The sequence below is a fragment of the Syngnathus acus genome, chromosome 3 (genome assembly GCF_901709675.1).
Source record: "Syngnathus acus chromosome 3, fSynAcu1.2, whole genome shotgun sequence".
NCBI classification, from domain to species: Eukaryota; Metazoa; Chordata; class Actinopteri; order Syngnathiformes; family Syngnathidae; genus Syngnathus; species Syngnathus acus.
Window position 1 is genome coordinate 7010970 of NC_051089.1, and position 16946 is coordinate 7027915.

General features: G+C 43.2%; 1 protein-coding gene across 2 annotated transcripts; it reads left to right on the plus strand.

The window, feature by feature from the left end:
* Window positions 1-350: 350 nt before the first annotated feature.
* Window positions 351-15906, plus strand: ahctf1 (AT hook containing transcription factor 1). Of its 2 annotated transcripts, none has more exons than XM_037248255.1 (40): window positions 351-567; window positions 2645-2771; window positions 2882-3032; window positions 3219-3321; window positions 3426-3606; window positions 3686-3893; window positions 4378-4494; window positions 4609-4693; window positions 4769-4919; window positions 5004-5136; window positions 5458-5639; window positions 5800-5861; window positions 5969-6097; window positions 6282-6372; window positions 6467-6556; window positions 6656-6796; window positions 7072-7176; window positions 7246-7342; window positions 7415-7538; window positions 7632-7688; window positions 7785-7931; window positions 8050-8240; window positions 8355-8499; window positions 8587-8718; window positions 8882-9029; window positions 9111-9261; window positions 9339-9440; window positions 9568-9706; window positions 9790-10005; window positions 10091-10778; window positions 10871-11146; window positions 11232-11325; window positions 11755-11867; window positions 11934-12220; window positions 12299-13972; window positions 14246-14465; window positions 14540-14677; window positions 14757-14845; window positions 15004-15086; window positions 15386-15906. In XM_037248255.1, the coding sequence occupies exons 2-40, from the start codon at window positions 2651-2653 to the stop codon at window positions 15579-15581; spliced, it is 7557 nt and encodes a 2518-aa protein (XP_037104150.1). In that variant the 5' UTR covers window positions 351-567; window positions 2645-2650; the 3' UTR covers window positions 15582-15906. The 2 variants fall into 2 exon arrangements, with proteins under 2 accessions (XP_037104150.1, XP_037104151.1); XM_037248256.1 differs by lacking the exon at window positions 351-567 and adding an exon at window positions 1446-1466.
* Window positions 15907-16946: the final 1040 nt, after the last annotated feature.

The window sequence follows — 16946 nt, forward strand, 5'->3', positions numbered from 1 at the left end:
ACATCTTAATGTTATTGACATTATGAACTCAAAAATGCAATAGTGTATAGTCTGTTGGAGTGTTTAAAAACAAGAATCATGACATGATACAACCTGGACCTGAGAAAAGAATTTATTTTATTTGTATATATCTTACATTTTTTTAAACCTCATCGACAAATGACCTGGTCAATCTTAGTGTTAAAAATCAAATGTGACCTTAGGAGCAAAAAATGTTTCCACTCCTGAAAAAAGTGCATAAAGTTGAACGAATGAATAATTGTGCTACAACCTTGGCATGTAATACATCCGCCAACCAAAAGGGGGTGGCAATAAGCAACTCTGGGTCTATATTCGGTAAACAGGCCGGCGAAGAACAATTGCTTAACACTTTCCTCTTCCTACATAGACACACTAGAAAAGGCGCTAGACAGTGCCGAAGCTTGAAGTTCCCTAGAAGCTTTTTAGACTTGTCATCCATTAGAGGCGCCAAGCGGCTTAAGAGCAACATTCGTTCCGTGCTGATTATGACGCCCAACAGCCAAGGATAACGAAACCTATCGATTAAAGCAATCCTAAGGAGGCAAGGTAACGTAATGACAACGGCTGTAGCGGCTAGCGGGCGGCACGTTGCATCACGTTTTCCACTGCTATCTAGAAGCTAGCTGAATGAACCTAGCTGCTTTCACCTGCTTATTCTTACCCGGTACACAGAATCTAATAAGGAAAACAAATCTGTTGCCCGTTCAGTAAAACCGAACTTCGATGCATCTAGTAGCTAAGGTACATGCTATGCTAGTGCTGTCAGACCACACGAGCGCTTCGAGTTGTAGCTGCTTAAAACTGGGATTTTTCCCCCCCATGCCATTTCCTTAACACTTAGTTTTATAAGCGATCGTGGCTGTTTGCAATGACCACTGGCAGTGATTTCCCCAAATGGTGTTGAAAATGTGCCAATTTTACACGAACATGCGTGAACTGCACATTTTGAGCGCACACTTACACTGCACTACATCTTATTAAAACGGCGAACATTTAATATTCCACCATACCACGGACTCTGGATAGTTCGCGCAAGTGTTTTTTTTCTTCCCCTAATCGTTTTAGTTGCACGCTATCATTCCGTGACCTTTGCAGCCTGATAACTCAGCCAAAGTGGATGTAGGCGACTTGTGACGTGATGTGTAAACAAGTTACAAGTGATGTTACCTCGCGTGATGCATCCACGGGGCGCTGTGAAAAAAGCAACGGAGAGAACAGCTGTTTGCTTACATCACGCTCTGCGCTAACTAATGTTGATCTGTGCTCCGCTGTGTTAGCCACAGATTAGCATTTTAGTTAACGGAACATTTACATAACTTTGCATGTCCAGCGACCTCATTTAGGAGTTGTTTGTGAGTTGACTTCGAGGCTTGCACGCTTAAGAGTCACTTAGGTTGTCTTGTAATGCACTTTATATAATCTTGACTAGATTTCGGGAAGCTAAGGTAGGTTGTATAATCATCGGAACTGCCTTAGTTGAATATTGATTCAGGTGTCACGATGACTAAAAGTGTGTTTAATAGATGTTTAGAACGTGTGTTCATGCTTCCTTCATAAATGTTTACTCCCGGCTGTCAGCCTTGCGCGGGAGTCCGCTTGAATCCATTGTGTTATTTTCCACGAGACCGTTAGGGAGCGCCGTTTATTTCTGCACTTTCCATCAATGGTTGTCAAACAAATACTTCATATCCCACAGCAATGCTGTGGACACGTCTTTTCTGCGCAGTAAGTATTCCATCGCATTTATTTGTTAATTGGTAAATACCTAGGTGAATTACTGGCTTTCAGACGACCAAGGTGAATTACTGCCTTTCATCTGGCTGATCATGACCTAGAAGTGGTTTTCATCCAAATATTTTAATGGTTATGACTTACTTTACTATAGTATACTTTAGCACGTCACGAGAATATGGTTTACGTTGCCAAACTTGGGATGGAACTTTCATAAACCAAAGTTTCCCTGTCTTGTAATAGTATGCAATTTTTCTTCCGCAACAAACATATCTTATTTTAAGATACATTTCTTGTGATTATAATGCATTTGCCGTACCTACATGAAATTCCATTGGAGTTGGTAAAAGTTTTTGCTTAAGCTTAATTTTTCTCCTTTTTTTCACTGGATAAAAAGGACACAGATTGAGGGTACAAAGTTGCTTTTTTTTTTTTTTTTAGGTAGTAACTGTGGTGGTACAGTGAAGCCAAGTGTATCTTTTTGTTGCACTTCTTTTTTGTGTTTTTGGACTGTCGAACATGATTTACAAATTCAGTTTTGACACGATTGTGCTTTGACCCCAAGCTACTCTTGACACATGTGTCCATATCATTTGTTGTTGATCACACTGCCAAGTTTGAACAACTGGGCCACAACTGCTTTTACAAAGAGTCTTTTGTACTTTGGAACTGGGATTTTTTTTTTTTTGCAAACCACATGGTAGCAAGTAACTAAGAAGACACTTTATTGGCAGTATATTTAGATGTTATGACAATGCATTACATTTGAGTTTGCGGGGAGTCTGTTTAATTTTGGTACTTTAAACTGAAGATGTTTGGGGAACATTGTATGCCACTAATATCATAGAGAAAAATAAATATACCATGGTTTTAAGGTACATTGTTCTTGCAGTGAGCCATGCATGAGCTGACAGCCCAGGTCACCAGCAGCCTGCTGCCTTTCCCTGCGGTGACCCTCGAGGCTGTGGGAGAGGATGAGATCACGCAGGACTCCGTGCTTCACGGAAAGTTTACCGTAGGTGGGTGCAGGGCCAATCTTTCTTTCATGTCATCCAGACATATAGATTTTTCTCAATGCTTACTTAAAAGAAACCTGACGACAAACTTGTTGTGTTCTGGGTTCATGAAGGCCGCGGAGGACATGCTTGGCTCGCCAGCGGCCCCCATCTTGAGATTGTCCACGCACTTACAGCTGAACGTATGTCTGCATACCGCTTTCGTGGTGGAGAAGAGCCCCCGCCCAGTATCGTCACGGCGAGGGACTTCAGCTGGCTCAAAAGGTCAGAGCGATGACTGTGTCGCTTTCTTCCCATTTGTACTTTTTGACCCCAAATTTATTTCCTTCGCAGCCGTTTGTATGTGTCTTTGTTGTCATGAGTCAGAAACAAGCTCACTGATGAGTATTTTTGATGGATACATTTGCTGGAGGAAAATTCTGATTCTAATAATGTTCTTGATCACATTAGGTCTGGATTGCTAGTGGGCTTGGAAGAAACAGAAGGCAGTGTGCTGTGTCTTTATGACTTGGGACTGTCCAAAGTGACAAAGGCTGTGGTTATACCAGGCAGTGTGAGTTTCCTCTGCTCTGCACTAAATGACATCACAACCTCAATCTTACAAATCACATTTTATATAAAAACGTTTTATGCCTGTATTTTTTTGCTCGACTGTAGATTACAGCCATTGAGCCTTTAGTGAGCTATGGTGGGGCAAGCACTTCCACCCAGCACCTCCACCAGAGTCTTCGCTGGTTCTTTGGCATCGCCGCTGTCGTAACAGATATCGGCCATGTTCTGCTTGTGGACCTCTGTCTGGATGACATGTCTTTTTGCCAGAGTGAGCTGAAGGCTTCAGGTGAGCTGAAAGAGGCAGGTTCCCCCTGTGTAGTGAGTGTCTCATTCTAAGTCTGTCGTCCCATGCTTGGATTTCACAGGTTTGCAAGTAGTGACCAAAACTGCGAGAGAGATTCCCAGGCTCCGAGAAGTGAGCCACAGAGAGGGCAGACACCTTTCCCTCCAGCTCAACGGACCAAGTGGTGTATCCGCTACAGCCCTGCAGTACATCCCTAGAACAAACCAACTGGCCGTGGGCTTCTCTGATGGCTACTTGCAACTATGGAACTTGAAGTCTCTCAGAAAAGAGTGAGACTTTCTCTCATTTCTCAAAATATACCTTTTCAGTCTTTGGGCCAACAGAGTCATGTGTAACCGACTGCGCCAATTACCTTCACGCCACTCATCTACGGACTGCAATGCAATGGAACAACTTTGAGCCCTGGTGTTCTTTTTTGGGAAAACATTTTGATTCTTTAGTTTACACTGTATTGCATATTTTTATGGAACCACAAACAACATGGCTGTATTGTCAAAAGAGAAGAAACTCACCAATCATAGCTTCATTTACTCATGAATTTCGGTGACAGAGACTCTACATTTTGCTCTTTCGCCACAAGCACATTTATTAAATTAGAACTGTCGTTAAATTTAGGCTCAGCAATGTTTTTAACATCCATGCGCCTTGATCAGTGCACAGTAAATGCTTACTTGTGGAAGACACTACTCCAGAGCAGTATTGTATAAATATATTTTAAAAGCAAGTGTACAAATGCCCTTGTTGTACTTGTAGGTACCACTCCCAGTTGGATGGTGGCAGAGTGCCCGTTCATGCCTTCACCTTCCAGGAGCCGGAAAATGACCCCAGAAACTGCTGCTACCTCTGGGCTGTCCAGTCTTCTCAAGATCAGTAAGTTTACAACACAATTACGTGGACTAACCGTATTTAGTTGGCAGAATACCCTTCCTGCAGGTTCAATAGATCCACTCAGTCTCATCTCTCATATCCTTCGCATCCACACAGAGAAGGCGATACGGTCAGCCTCCATCTGCTACAGATGGCTTTCAGTGAGCGGAAATGTCTTGCCTCAGGGAAGATCCTCTATGAGGTATGAGGAACATTACGACTTCTAAGAAAAGCGCTCGTCCCCGCCTGCCTCCTTACCTGTTATTATGCTGCACAGGGTCTAGAGTACTGTGAGGAGCGTTACAGTCAGGAGCTGAGTGGTGCGGCTTTTCCTCTCAGAGCCCAGACCACCAACACCCGTCTGCTGAGCTGCCGGACCATTGAGAAATTTCGACCCCACCCAGACAGGGATGACAGCCTAAATGAAGGTCAGATTGGTCACATATTACTGACAGATATTTGTATTTGTACATATATATATATATATATATCCTCCTTCCTCCATCTTTCAGTCGCATCTCCGGACACCAGTGTGTCCATATTTAGTTGGCAAGTCAAGGCCTACGGAGAGGGACTGCCATCGACCTACGTTGGGGTTTTTGACATCAACCGTTGGTACCATGCACAGATGCCGGATTCATTCAGGTACAGTGAAGCTTGTGTGGATTGTTGGCAACTTCACTAATGTATTTTGGGTTGTTTTAAAAGATGAATCGACTTTGTTACTCTCTGTGCCTCTAATTGGCCCTTGGGGATAAACGAAACTTGATTGATGCTATCCTCCTAACTGTCTTTTTAAAATGTAAAGGCTTTCAAATCGCTAAAAAATGACCAATATTTAATACCTCATAGGATAATGACTATAATTTGCGCAGTTAGTGCTAATCAAGTGTTAACTGTAATCAAATATTGTTATCAGCTCATTGGGACAGTAACTTGAGTTGCTTTGTTTGTTTTTGTTTCCAGAATGGGCGAATCTCTGCAGAACTGCCCCTATCTGGCTGTTTGGTGTTTGGACCCAGTGATACAAATGTCTGCTCAGAAGATCTTACTAGATGTGATTGTGCATGATCACAGTCTCAGTCGGGGCCTACCTTTAACTTTTCCCCCACCAGAACAGTACTTTAACCCGACCGCATACAACTTTGGTAAATGTGTTATCTGTTTACATGTTGTCATTTTTTTTTTTTTTTTTTTTAAACTTTGTTTGCTGGTTTGGCTCAGGTTTTCAATTGTTGTAATACTTTTCTATGTAATAAATTACCATAATGTCAGTTTTACTTTTTTTTTTTTTTTTTTCCCTCTCAGATGCTACTTGCCTGTTCAGCTCTGGAATTGTTCATTCAATGTGCTCTGGATATCAGAAACAGGTTTGTGACTCATTTGTTATATTACTCCTACAACAAATGTCTGTCCATCTATTTTTTGAAGAACACCTTGGCTGAATGTTTCCATTGCATTCCTCTTCCACTTTCAGACCTTGAGCTTTTTGAAGAAAGCTGCTCCATGTTCCAGTGATGTCATTTCCAGCAACTACTCGCGCTGCCTCATGTCAGGCCTCCTATCATCTCGTCTTGCTGATGCACACACCTCCAGTCTCTCTCAGGTGCACGTCATTTTTTTTTTCCAAGTGTTATGTAATTGTGCATTTCTTGCTGTCTATTGCGTTTTTCTAACTTTATCCTCTCAAGCCATGGGCCTTTGGTATATGACTGAGTCATCGAACAGTTTTTATTGTCTTCTACAGAAGCTAAATTTTTTTCATCGCAACATTTATCAATTGTTTATAGGAGGAGCAACTGGATGCCATCCTGTCGACTGCAGTAGAGACCAGCACTTTGGGACTGATCACTGGTTGTATCAAGCAGTGGACTACGGAGGGTGAGAGGCCGTCTCCAGAAAGTTTGATATTTGTTTTCTGTTTGGCACCACTCCATATAGACTTTGATACTTATTTTTAATTATGTCCTATCAGAACAACCTGGCTCCGCACTAAACCTTCGCTATATCTTGGATTGGGCTTGGAACAAAGTGATCCAGACCAAGGAGGAACTGGATGGCATTTGTACGTTCCTGGACATTCTCATTTGCAATAGAACATCATGTTGAAAAGAATGAGAACTTTAAGGTACCATCAATTGTCACTTGTGTGTTTGCGCCCAAGGTGCACCTCTGTTCGACAGCTCGTCCAACTTCACAGATCCTCAGACTATGCAGCTGCTGCAGCACAATCAAAGACTTCTGGAGAACCTCGGCACCATCTTCCGCTGTCTGCTCACTGAAGCTCAGGAGCTCACGCAGAAAGGTGATGCACACATTTCACCACACGCTGAAACATCGCTTTCAGTCATTGTCTGCCAGAGGTTTCAGAATACAACCCACTGGAGTCGATACGGCAAATATAACGTAATCTGCTTATGCTCTGGCTAATAGTTATTTACGCATGCATGAGAAATTCCTGACACAATGACTACTGAATTACAGGAATGCCAGTCAGGTTTGATCATCTTCACCTCGGTTTCATATTTACAGTTAAGTAGATTGTAATTAATAGTTGCGGCTCTTTATTGATTTGTGCAGGTCTCGTGGGACTCATCAACAAGAATGTGGCTTCTAGTCTGATTTCCATGTACGCTCAAGTGGTCCTCTGGTTCTGTCGCACTGGCCTGCTGCCTGAAGTATCAGGTAATCATGTTTGGGAAGAGACTTTCATTGTGTTTCCACTGCGCGGCTTATAACTTGTTTTCTCTCTAGATGTTGATGCCATGCAGATCTCCAGGCCTTTCTTCAGTCACTCAGTCTTTAGCAACTATTACTCTATTCGCAGGGAGGAGCTCACCTCTTCTGCAAAGTGAGTGCTCTTATTTTATTTTTATTCTTTTCCCCTCCCCAACTTTATTTAATGTGATTTTTTTTGTCACAGGGGGAAGTGGTGTGCAGACTGCCTCATGATTGACAATTTGGTTGGCCAATGTGGAGAACATTTGGCCAACCTATGGAAAAGAGATGAAGGTGGAACAGGACAATACCCTCCACCGAGCCTTCATGTATGCTTAAGTGTATCTTATCTTAAAAACTCACCATACGTATGTGATGCAAAATCATTCATGAACAGTTGATTATGAATATCTCATCTGCAGGCTTTGCTGGATATATATCTACTGGACAGTGTTGATGAGGCTGCAAAACATGCGATTGTATCCTTCACAAACACAAGTCGGCCATACCTTTTGTGGTTCATTGTATCAGTATGTCAAAATCATATATCTGTGTTAGCCTTGACTTGCTCTTGGGTAATCTATTTATTGTTGGATGTCATGTGGTCGTTCCCCAATGAGGAGGGATCATCGGTGGAGTCTTACCCCATAGCTTTTGACGTCCCTATTGGATTACTTAATCTTGTGCATGGCCTTTGGCTGCTGGACCACCGTGACCACCAGGTCTGCACGTACAAATATATGAATAAAAAGCAACTGCCAACATGACTATTATAACTTAAGCTAACTTTTTTTTTTTCTCCACTGTCTTCTATCCCTATTCCCTGTCTCTCCTGATCAGCGTTCATTTGAAGTGCTTCTGAATCCGAACACTTCTCGGTGTCAATTTGAGTGGCTGCATGAGCGTGTCCTACAAGCGTTAATGTGTGAGGGCCAACATTCCATGGCAGTCCGCTACTTTAACGCCACAAAGCCCCCCGTTTGCTCCATCTCTCAGGCCAGACTCTATCTGGCTGTACTGCTACACAACAAGTAAGCAGACAAACAGCAATACAGCAGTAGCTGAGTTTTTATTCTGTACGGCTGTTACGTTCCAACATGTTTGTGTAGCTTCAATAACTTTCCAATGTTCCTCCCACTTCCCAGGTGTCTCACTGAGGCATTGTCATTGCTACGGCAACACTCGAATCTTCTCAACAGGGCTGAGCTGCTTGGCTTTGTGTACGAGAGCTGTCAGGAACTGGGCCTCATCAAAGAGTTGCTCAAACTGCCACTTGGCCCCACTGAGCAGGTCACTTTTGTCTTCATAGCTGTTAAAGCTGATTTGTAAAGATACTTAGCTTTCTAGTTTACCATCACTTCTTTGTTTTGTTCTTAGGAGGCTTTGGAAAATTTTCTACAAGGTACGGGCGGTCTCCAAAACAGGGAAATACTAATGGTTCATTACCTTCAGCAAGCTAACTACATACCAGCCCTGCGACTCAACCACAGCCTCAAAATGCAGCTCGTGGTACGACACGCATCCAAACACAAACTCTTTGCAACTTAAGGTCATTTGAATTGCGAAACAATTTGTAATTGCTAAGCTTCAAGAACAACTGTTCCCGTCATCAATCTTTTACGTATATAGATAATGAGTTTGCAACCATTTGCTCTTGTTGCTTTATTGTTAGAATGAGCGAGACCCAAAGCTTAAAGAGCGATCAGAAACCCGCAACTCTATATTGGAGCAGTACGGTAAAGTTCTACCCAGAGTTCAGAGGAAACTGGCGATGGAGAGGCCCAAACCCTATCAACATCCCAGCACCATCTACAAAGAAGGTAACAGGGGCATGAAATGAGAGAAAGCCTTCACATACATCTTTTCATTTGCATATCTTAATTTTCTCAATTGTGGTGCAGTGACTCGTCCACAGCCACTCTCAACCATCAGTAAGCGTCCTGCTAATCAGAAAGTGATGTCTCGAGCGGGCTTCATCAACAATGTCTTGAACAAGATTGAGGAGGTGTGGTTGGCCAAAGGAGAGACCCCACCGTCTTCCCCTGCTAAGAGGTAACCTAACAACAAACTAGATAAAGCATTTTTTAATTATTAGCTTACTCGTGTCAAATTGTGCCTTTCTGTTCAAGAACTGCCAGATTCCTGAGCCCACCACCTAAGCCTGCATCTCAAGCTCAAATGGAACCATTCCTGGGAACGCCAATAACTATGAGCTCGAAACGAAAGTCAAGGTACTTCCTTAAAAGCCGGAGTAAAGCATTGTTCCATCAATCAGACTATTCAATAAAATAAAAAAAGGACTCTGTGTTCACTATTCAATGTGCTTCACACTCTTCCCTCATCTCACATTTGACATAGGCAGGTGGACTTTATGGTTCATCCTTCCTGCCACACCCCTCGACCTCGTCTCAGCCCTGACAGACCCTCTTGGGCCATTCAAAAAAGCACCACCAAGGTCCCTGAATTCAGCTTGCTTCAAACTCCACAGATCGTGAAGGTGAAACCAATTGTTGATCCCTTGTCACCGTTCAAAGTAATATAATTTTCTGTCAAATCTTAACATACTTCTCGTCCCGTCAGCGTGCTCGTGCCTTGGCTGCTTCTGGTGCCATCTTCTCAGACTTTACCCCTCAATCCATCCTCCGCAATAGCCAGAGGCCCACTCCCATGGCCACTCCTTCTGCATCACCAGGGCGCTCAGTCACCCCTCCTCTTCGCAGCAAAGACAGCAGGATCTCTTTTACCCAAGTCGCCAGATCTGCTGCATTGGAAAATGACACGCATTGGACCAATGGCGTAAGACCACTTCATCTATGCCAACTAACTGCTATGTCTTGTATTGTATTGGGATCAATTGTATCTTTTGTATTTTCTTCTCTAGATGGCAGCAGACAGTGAGATTAGCCTACTCACCAAAAGAGCCAGTTTGCCTCGCCCACGCAAAGCCTGGTCTTCACAACTTGATGACAATGAAGAAGCGGAGTCGCCCCATGTGAAGTTCATGCCACCTGAAGGTGGTATTCCCTCACCGCAGCTGAGCTGTTCTGTAAAGGAATCATTCTCGGTCCAAGAAGCTGGAAAATTAACCAACCCGTTGGACTCCAAGCAAGCTCCACTCAGCTTGAGCTTTGACACAAGTCAGATGACGGACACCACTCTGGAGTTCTATGACGCAGACGAACATCAGGAGGATGAGCATATCGACCCGGATAAAGATGACGTTGTGACTGTGAACCTCAAGTTTTTCAGTGAAAAAGAACCAGAGCAGAACTTTGTTCCAGCGACTGAGCCAGCTTCTCTGCAGCTATCAAATGATGTTGAGAATGAAGACCAGGAGCTCAAAGAACAAGAGACCTTTGAAGATGAGATAAAGATCGCTGCAGAGCAAGAGGATGACAACAAAGTAGAAGTGGGGAACCAACTCGACGAGTCGGGAAGCGAACAAGAAAATGCTGAGCTTATTGACAAAGAACAAGAAGTTGAATGGGAAATGGAGAAAAAACCTGACACTGAATCAGGGAGCAAACAAGAACTTGCTGAAGTAGACCAAGAACAATTATCCTGTCAAGGTAATTAGTTATTAGATTCATCACATCAAGCACATTTGAAAGGCCTTCTTTCATTCATTGTGTGACTTAACATCACATGTTTCTGTTGCTAGGTGACCTGGTTGACACTGCCCCAGAGACAGACTCTCATCCTCAGTCGTTGATCACAGAGAACACAGCGCAGTCAGAAGTCCTCGAGTCCACTGCCATTTTAGAGCACGCTCAAGCCGTCACGTTCACGCAGCATGTGAACGTATATGCAGATGGCGACGCCACAAAATTCATCCAGCACATGAATGCATTTGGAGACACTGAAGCTCCAGCCTTCACTGAGCATGCACAAGCATGTGGAGACACTGACCCAGCTGAGAATTTGGAGCAAACAACAGGTGTGTCCTGGGAGAAATAACAATGCTCGAGTGATTATTTTATTTGTATGAATAAATAATAACCACTCAATTTTTCATCCATTAGATTTGACTGAGTTTGTGGAACGGCATTTGTTTGGTAGTGGCCTGTCTCCTCCTCTGACTCGGTCTGGAATTCATACCTTATCACAGCCAGCCAGGTATGTGTTTTGATTTACCCTTTACATATTCAATGGGTTATTGGTCTGTTTTTATTCATCGCTCATTTTATTTTATTTATTATTTATGGTTTGTGCCTTCTTGTTTTTGTTTTGTGTCGCCTACTTGTATGTCTCGTCACCGTGGGATGGAGGAAACGGAATTTCGGTTTCTTTGTGTGTCTTGACATATGAAGGGATTGACAATAAAGCTGACTTTGACTTTGACTTTGACTTTGATATTACCAATACAAGGCATGGGAGTTAGAATTTCATTAATCAACTATGGTGGATGATAACCCGAATGATCAATTCTATTAATTCTAGCGCCATTTTGGTATTTAGTTTCTTCTTGGATTACAAATTATGTATATTCTGTCAGAAATCAAAAACGTGATTAAAATGGAAAAATAATTCCCCCTTGCTTTATTTCAGTGAGGTAGAAGAGGAAGAGCAAGCTTGTGCCGAAGCTCCACCCACGTTCTCCGACCAAAAATCCACCGCCTCAGTGTCATCTTCCGAGTCGACAGGCACAGACTCTCACTGTGAGGAAAACGCGTGGTTCCCTGTGCCCCATTTAAATGCTCACATGCTTTTTTCTTGTCTCCTAGCGGTTGTTAGTTTGAACGATAGCGAAGAACTTTCGAGCTCCGAGTCTGAAGACGGGGATGAGGATGAAGAGGAGGAGGAATCTGACGAGGCAGAGGAAGAGAAGGAAGAAGAGGAGGACTCTGGTAGTGAAGTGGAGATCATTCAGGAGGTCCACGGTAACGGGACGCTACGAGGCCTCCCAGCCAGCTCGGCATTTGGTCATGAAGAACACAATGACTTCTTATCGGCTTTCTCGGAGCAGGAAGCTGCCCAGTTTTCTCTTTTACCGCCAGGTGTTGAGATGAAGGTATTGTGCAAGTGAAAATCAAAATCGAATAAATGTCAGTGTTGGGCTTAAAAGTACTGTTTGTTTGCTTGCTTCCAGATGGTCGGAGAGGAAATGGAAGGAGAGGTATTAATGGTGAGACTTGGCACTGATACGGAAGCGGCAGGGGCACTTGAGGATGAGGGGCCAGTGTCGTCCTACATGGAGCTCAAACCTTCGACCACTCTCCTGGTTCCGCTTCAGCTCATGGAGGACCAACAGGAGGAGGTGGACAGCGTGCCACTCCAACTGCCTGACCTGCAGCAACCCGTCGCACCGGACGAGCAGAAATGTGAAACTCATGGCAATTTCTCGTTGGTGCTGGACATGGATGAAGACGGCGATAAGGTGGCGGATGTTTTACCCGCGGAGTATTGTCCTCAGCCACCAGAACTTATAGCAGTGGCCTCAGATGATCTTGCAACAGACCCAAATATTGTCCTTCTGGCACCTGATGTGCTTGAGTCTGAGGTGGTCACACCAGAAGATGATGGGAATGAAATGGAACTTGAAGATGAGAATGAAATCAAGAGGCAGGTTGAGCCACAGAACGAAATCAATAGGCAGGTTGAGCCACAGAACAATTACACTGAGGCAGAACTGAATGTTGAAGACCCTCAAGAACATCTCGCTGCTAAAGAGCTTGAGCCAGACGTTCCAGCAGACTCTGAGCCCACCCAGGACGCTGCAGAAACTGTGGAGGACAGAGAAAGCGAGAATTATGCGATGGTGCAAGATGATGCCGATGTGGAGATGGAACAAGAGGCACCTGAAATAGTGCAAGATGATGCCTATGTGGAGATGAAACAGGAGGCACCTGAAATTGCTGAGACCCAGAAGGGCTCTGAAGAAAACAAGCCTGCTGAAATGGAAGAGGCTGTCAACCATGCAGAGACCACAAGCTCTCCAGAGGAACAACAGCAACATCTTGATAATAAGGAAGAGCGTCCAAGTGAGATCAAAACAAGAAATGAAGAGGTTCAAGAAGCTTTCACTTCAATCAATGAACCTGAAGAGCATGTCTCAGAAACCTCAACGTCTCAGAAGAAGACATTTCAGTTCACTCCCACCCGAATGATTACACGGTCGAGGAGAACGGTTACGTTCATCACTCCTGTCTCCCAGGAACCGGAGTTTGGAGATAACAACCAAGCAGTCTCCTCCTCACCCAGTCGAACCGCTCGAAAGAAAGAAGCCAAAATTCGAGCCGATACACCTCGGAGAAGCTCTCGAAAAGTTCCTCAAGTCCAGGAGGACAGTCCAAAGAATGCCCAGGATCAGGAGGAGGGAATGGATGTTAACGATACATCAGCTTTACAAATATACTCTAACGCCTCTGCCTCCAGACGACGAGCTTCTCAAAAAGCTGCGCCTGTAAAAACTCCCCTTAAGAGTAAGCCGGATGCCAGAGAGGAGGAACCAGATGACATTGCTCCCAAAGCAGCCACCAAGACTTCCACCCGTGCCAAACGCACAAGCTCTCTGACAGACACCCCGAGGGGGTCCAGTCGGAGAGTCCTTGACAGCAGTGAGGTGTTACAAACGACAACACTGGAAGTCCTAACAGAGGAGGACAAAGAACATGTGGATGATTTTTCACCGACGGTCACGCGTAGCACCAGAAAGACCAGGCTCAAACCATCAAAGGAGGAAGAGGACGGAACGCAGCCCAACTTCAGCCCCTCGAGAGCCACGCGTCAGTCCAGGCGCAACACTTTGAATGTCTTTCCACAGGTATGCGGTCACCTCTCGTGTGAATTTACACTCGTGCAGGACATAGAAAAAAGCTCAAGGTTTACAGCTGCAAAATGAACACAAGTGACACTACAATATAATATCAATGAATCAAAATTCAGGTCTGTGGATTTATTTACAAATTGTAAATTTAAGAAATTACGCAGATCTGAGTGGCTGGACTGGTAGATATTTTTCATATTGTGCAAAATTGGTGATCGGTTGTGATGTCATATTTTACTGAGCAATCAATGACATCTCCAACGCCTTCAGAGTGCAACAAAGGAGGCGAGCATCAGCCATGACTTGCTCGAGCCCAAAGTGAACAGCACCGCGGGTCGCGCGAACCAACGGCGGAGAACCAGAGGAAAACTGTGGGACCACCCGGAGGAAGACATGGTTTTACTGGCTACACCTTTGGAAGTGAATTCGGAAACGCCGGTAGCAGACGCCCTCATCAAGAGGCTCCAGGATGAAGAGGAGAAGCAGAAAGGTACAGTGTGAAACGCTATTTTCATAGCATGACCTAGTGCACTACATGTTCACATAGGCTACTGTTATTCCCAGGAGGAGCTGTCGGAAAGATCTCAAAGACCAGGAGTATGACATCATCCAAAGATGTCCTGATGGTGGATTCTGCAAAGGACGAGACCAGCGCAGGAGAACATTCATTTATCTACTTGCCCTCACGGAGGCGAACAAAAGGTGATAGTTATGTCAATCTCACCACCAATAGTTCAGAACCATTCTGGTCCTCATATGAGTGTGTCTGTGTGTTTGTCAGCCGGCAGAGCAGAGTCTCCAGAGTCTGCAGGCCCCAGTGAAGATGTTCAAGTGGCCGTCACTCGCAATACGAGAAGAGGTGCTTCAAAGGTCAGCATTTACAGTTTTAAAATAGAATCTGTGGATGACCTTGCCCTTCTATCCATTTTGAAACTCAAATGTGGCCTTTAAGAGGACAAAGGTTTGCCCATTGATAGTGTCATCAGATTACGAACCTATTTTGACGTCAGTTGTTTCATGCTTTTCAGAAAGAATTGATTTCAGATGACGACGACACGGGAAAGGCAAAAGCAGTTTCCAAAAGCAGAAAAAGTTCCAAACGAACAGCCAAGTAAGAAATGCTTTGAACTTATTCCTTGACTACTATAGATTTATGTCAATTTACTCTGGTCAACAATTTTGTACTCATTTTTTTAAATCAGAAGTCAAAGATATATTTTTTTTACAAGTACTTTTTTTTTTCTGAACATTTTCTGTCATTTTTAAAGTTTGATATATTTTAGGATATCATAGTCTAGTTTTCTCTAATAGACATAGCATTGTTAAAATTTAAAGGATGCCCATCCCATTAGCATCCTTTCATTTTACTTTTTTTTTTTCTTCTTCTTGACACACCACCTTAAAATCCAGATCTGCCGCAGAGCCGCTTCCTCTAGTTGAAGTGGATTTGATCTCGCCGCTGCCCAGCCCAGCCAATCCGGCCCCGCAAGCCCAGAAGAGAGCGAAGAAAGAGCCAGCCCGGACGTCATACGGCATGAACCTCCGCCGTAAACGCATCATGGACAATGTTTTCACCAAGCCCGTAACACGCAGGAAGAACCTTTGATTGAAAATAGACTTAAAACTGCTGCTAAAAGTGCTGCTCAGTTTTTTGGGGGGGGGGGGGGGTTGTTCAAAGCCTGCATCAGTGGCAATTGTTTTGGTCTGAACCTGGAAGTTATTGGCTGCTTTAAGACACAGAGGCTCCTGTTAAAAAGCACCAGACAAAGGTGTCACTTTGCCTCTTGTGAGGCTTTAAATCTATCCACTTTTACATTTTAGCTGTTAATTTTTAATATCTTTAAACACTGCTGTTAAGAAAAACAATCAATGTTTCTAACGTGTAAATGGTTATTTTTTTGTTCCAAATAAAGTTAAATAATGACTCTTAAATAATTATGTTCATTTGGAAGTTTTTTCCCCCACATTTACTTAATACAGTGATCCCTCGCTACTTTGCGGTTCGTTTATCACGGCTTCACTGCATCGTGGATTTTTTTCCAGCCAAAACAATTGTTATAATAAGAGTTCTAAAAACATATTTGCAGTGTTGTACTTTGTTATAAAATAAGTTGTTATAATAAAAGACTTCTGAAAACATATTTACAGTATTATACCTTGTTATAAAGAGTTGTTATAAGAGTCCTAAACTCATATTTACAGTATGTATGCTTTAGCTACATATACATCTACAAAATGTGCATAGCGCTGCTATGGTAACTTGTGACCACTAGAGGTCCCTGTCTAACCAAGGTTTACAACAGAACATCACATCTACATAAGTTACACACACACATGTATAATGTTTATATTTTCGATTTCTGTATGTTATTTATATGATTGTATTATTTACATGTTTGAAACTATTATTTAATGTTCTAATAATATGCACTTAAATTGTTTCATATATATCTATTGACACAAAAAATGTACAGATGAGAGAGTGACCCTACTTCACAGATTTCACTTATCGCGGGGTGGTTTTGGAACCAATTATCTGCGATAAACGAGGGATTACTGTATCTAATCACACCGTTAGTCTTAAATTTTTATTTGGATGTGTTATGCCTGTAAATGCACACCTGAATCCCTTTCCGGGTGCAGCTTGTTCCTAAACTGATACAGTTGTATCTTTTTATTTAGTAATTAAAAGGACTAAAGTCTTTGTGTCTCACTGTGACCTTGGATCTGCGGCGTTGCGGAGAACAGGAGCGTTCCTCGCAAGGAATGCGCGCAGACTACGTCACTGCCTCCCAAAAACAGAGACAAACCGAATAATGTGTAACAAGCTGTCAAACACCTCCGCTGCATATACTTATATATATATCCTTCCTATACTATTCGTGAGAAGCTCAAATATAAATGCATATATAATCAACATATAGCGTCGGCTTTTGGGTTCACAGTAGAGATTTAAATAAATAAATGTATG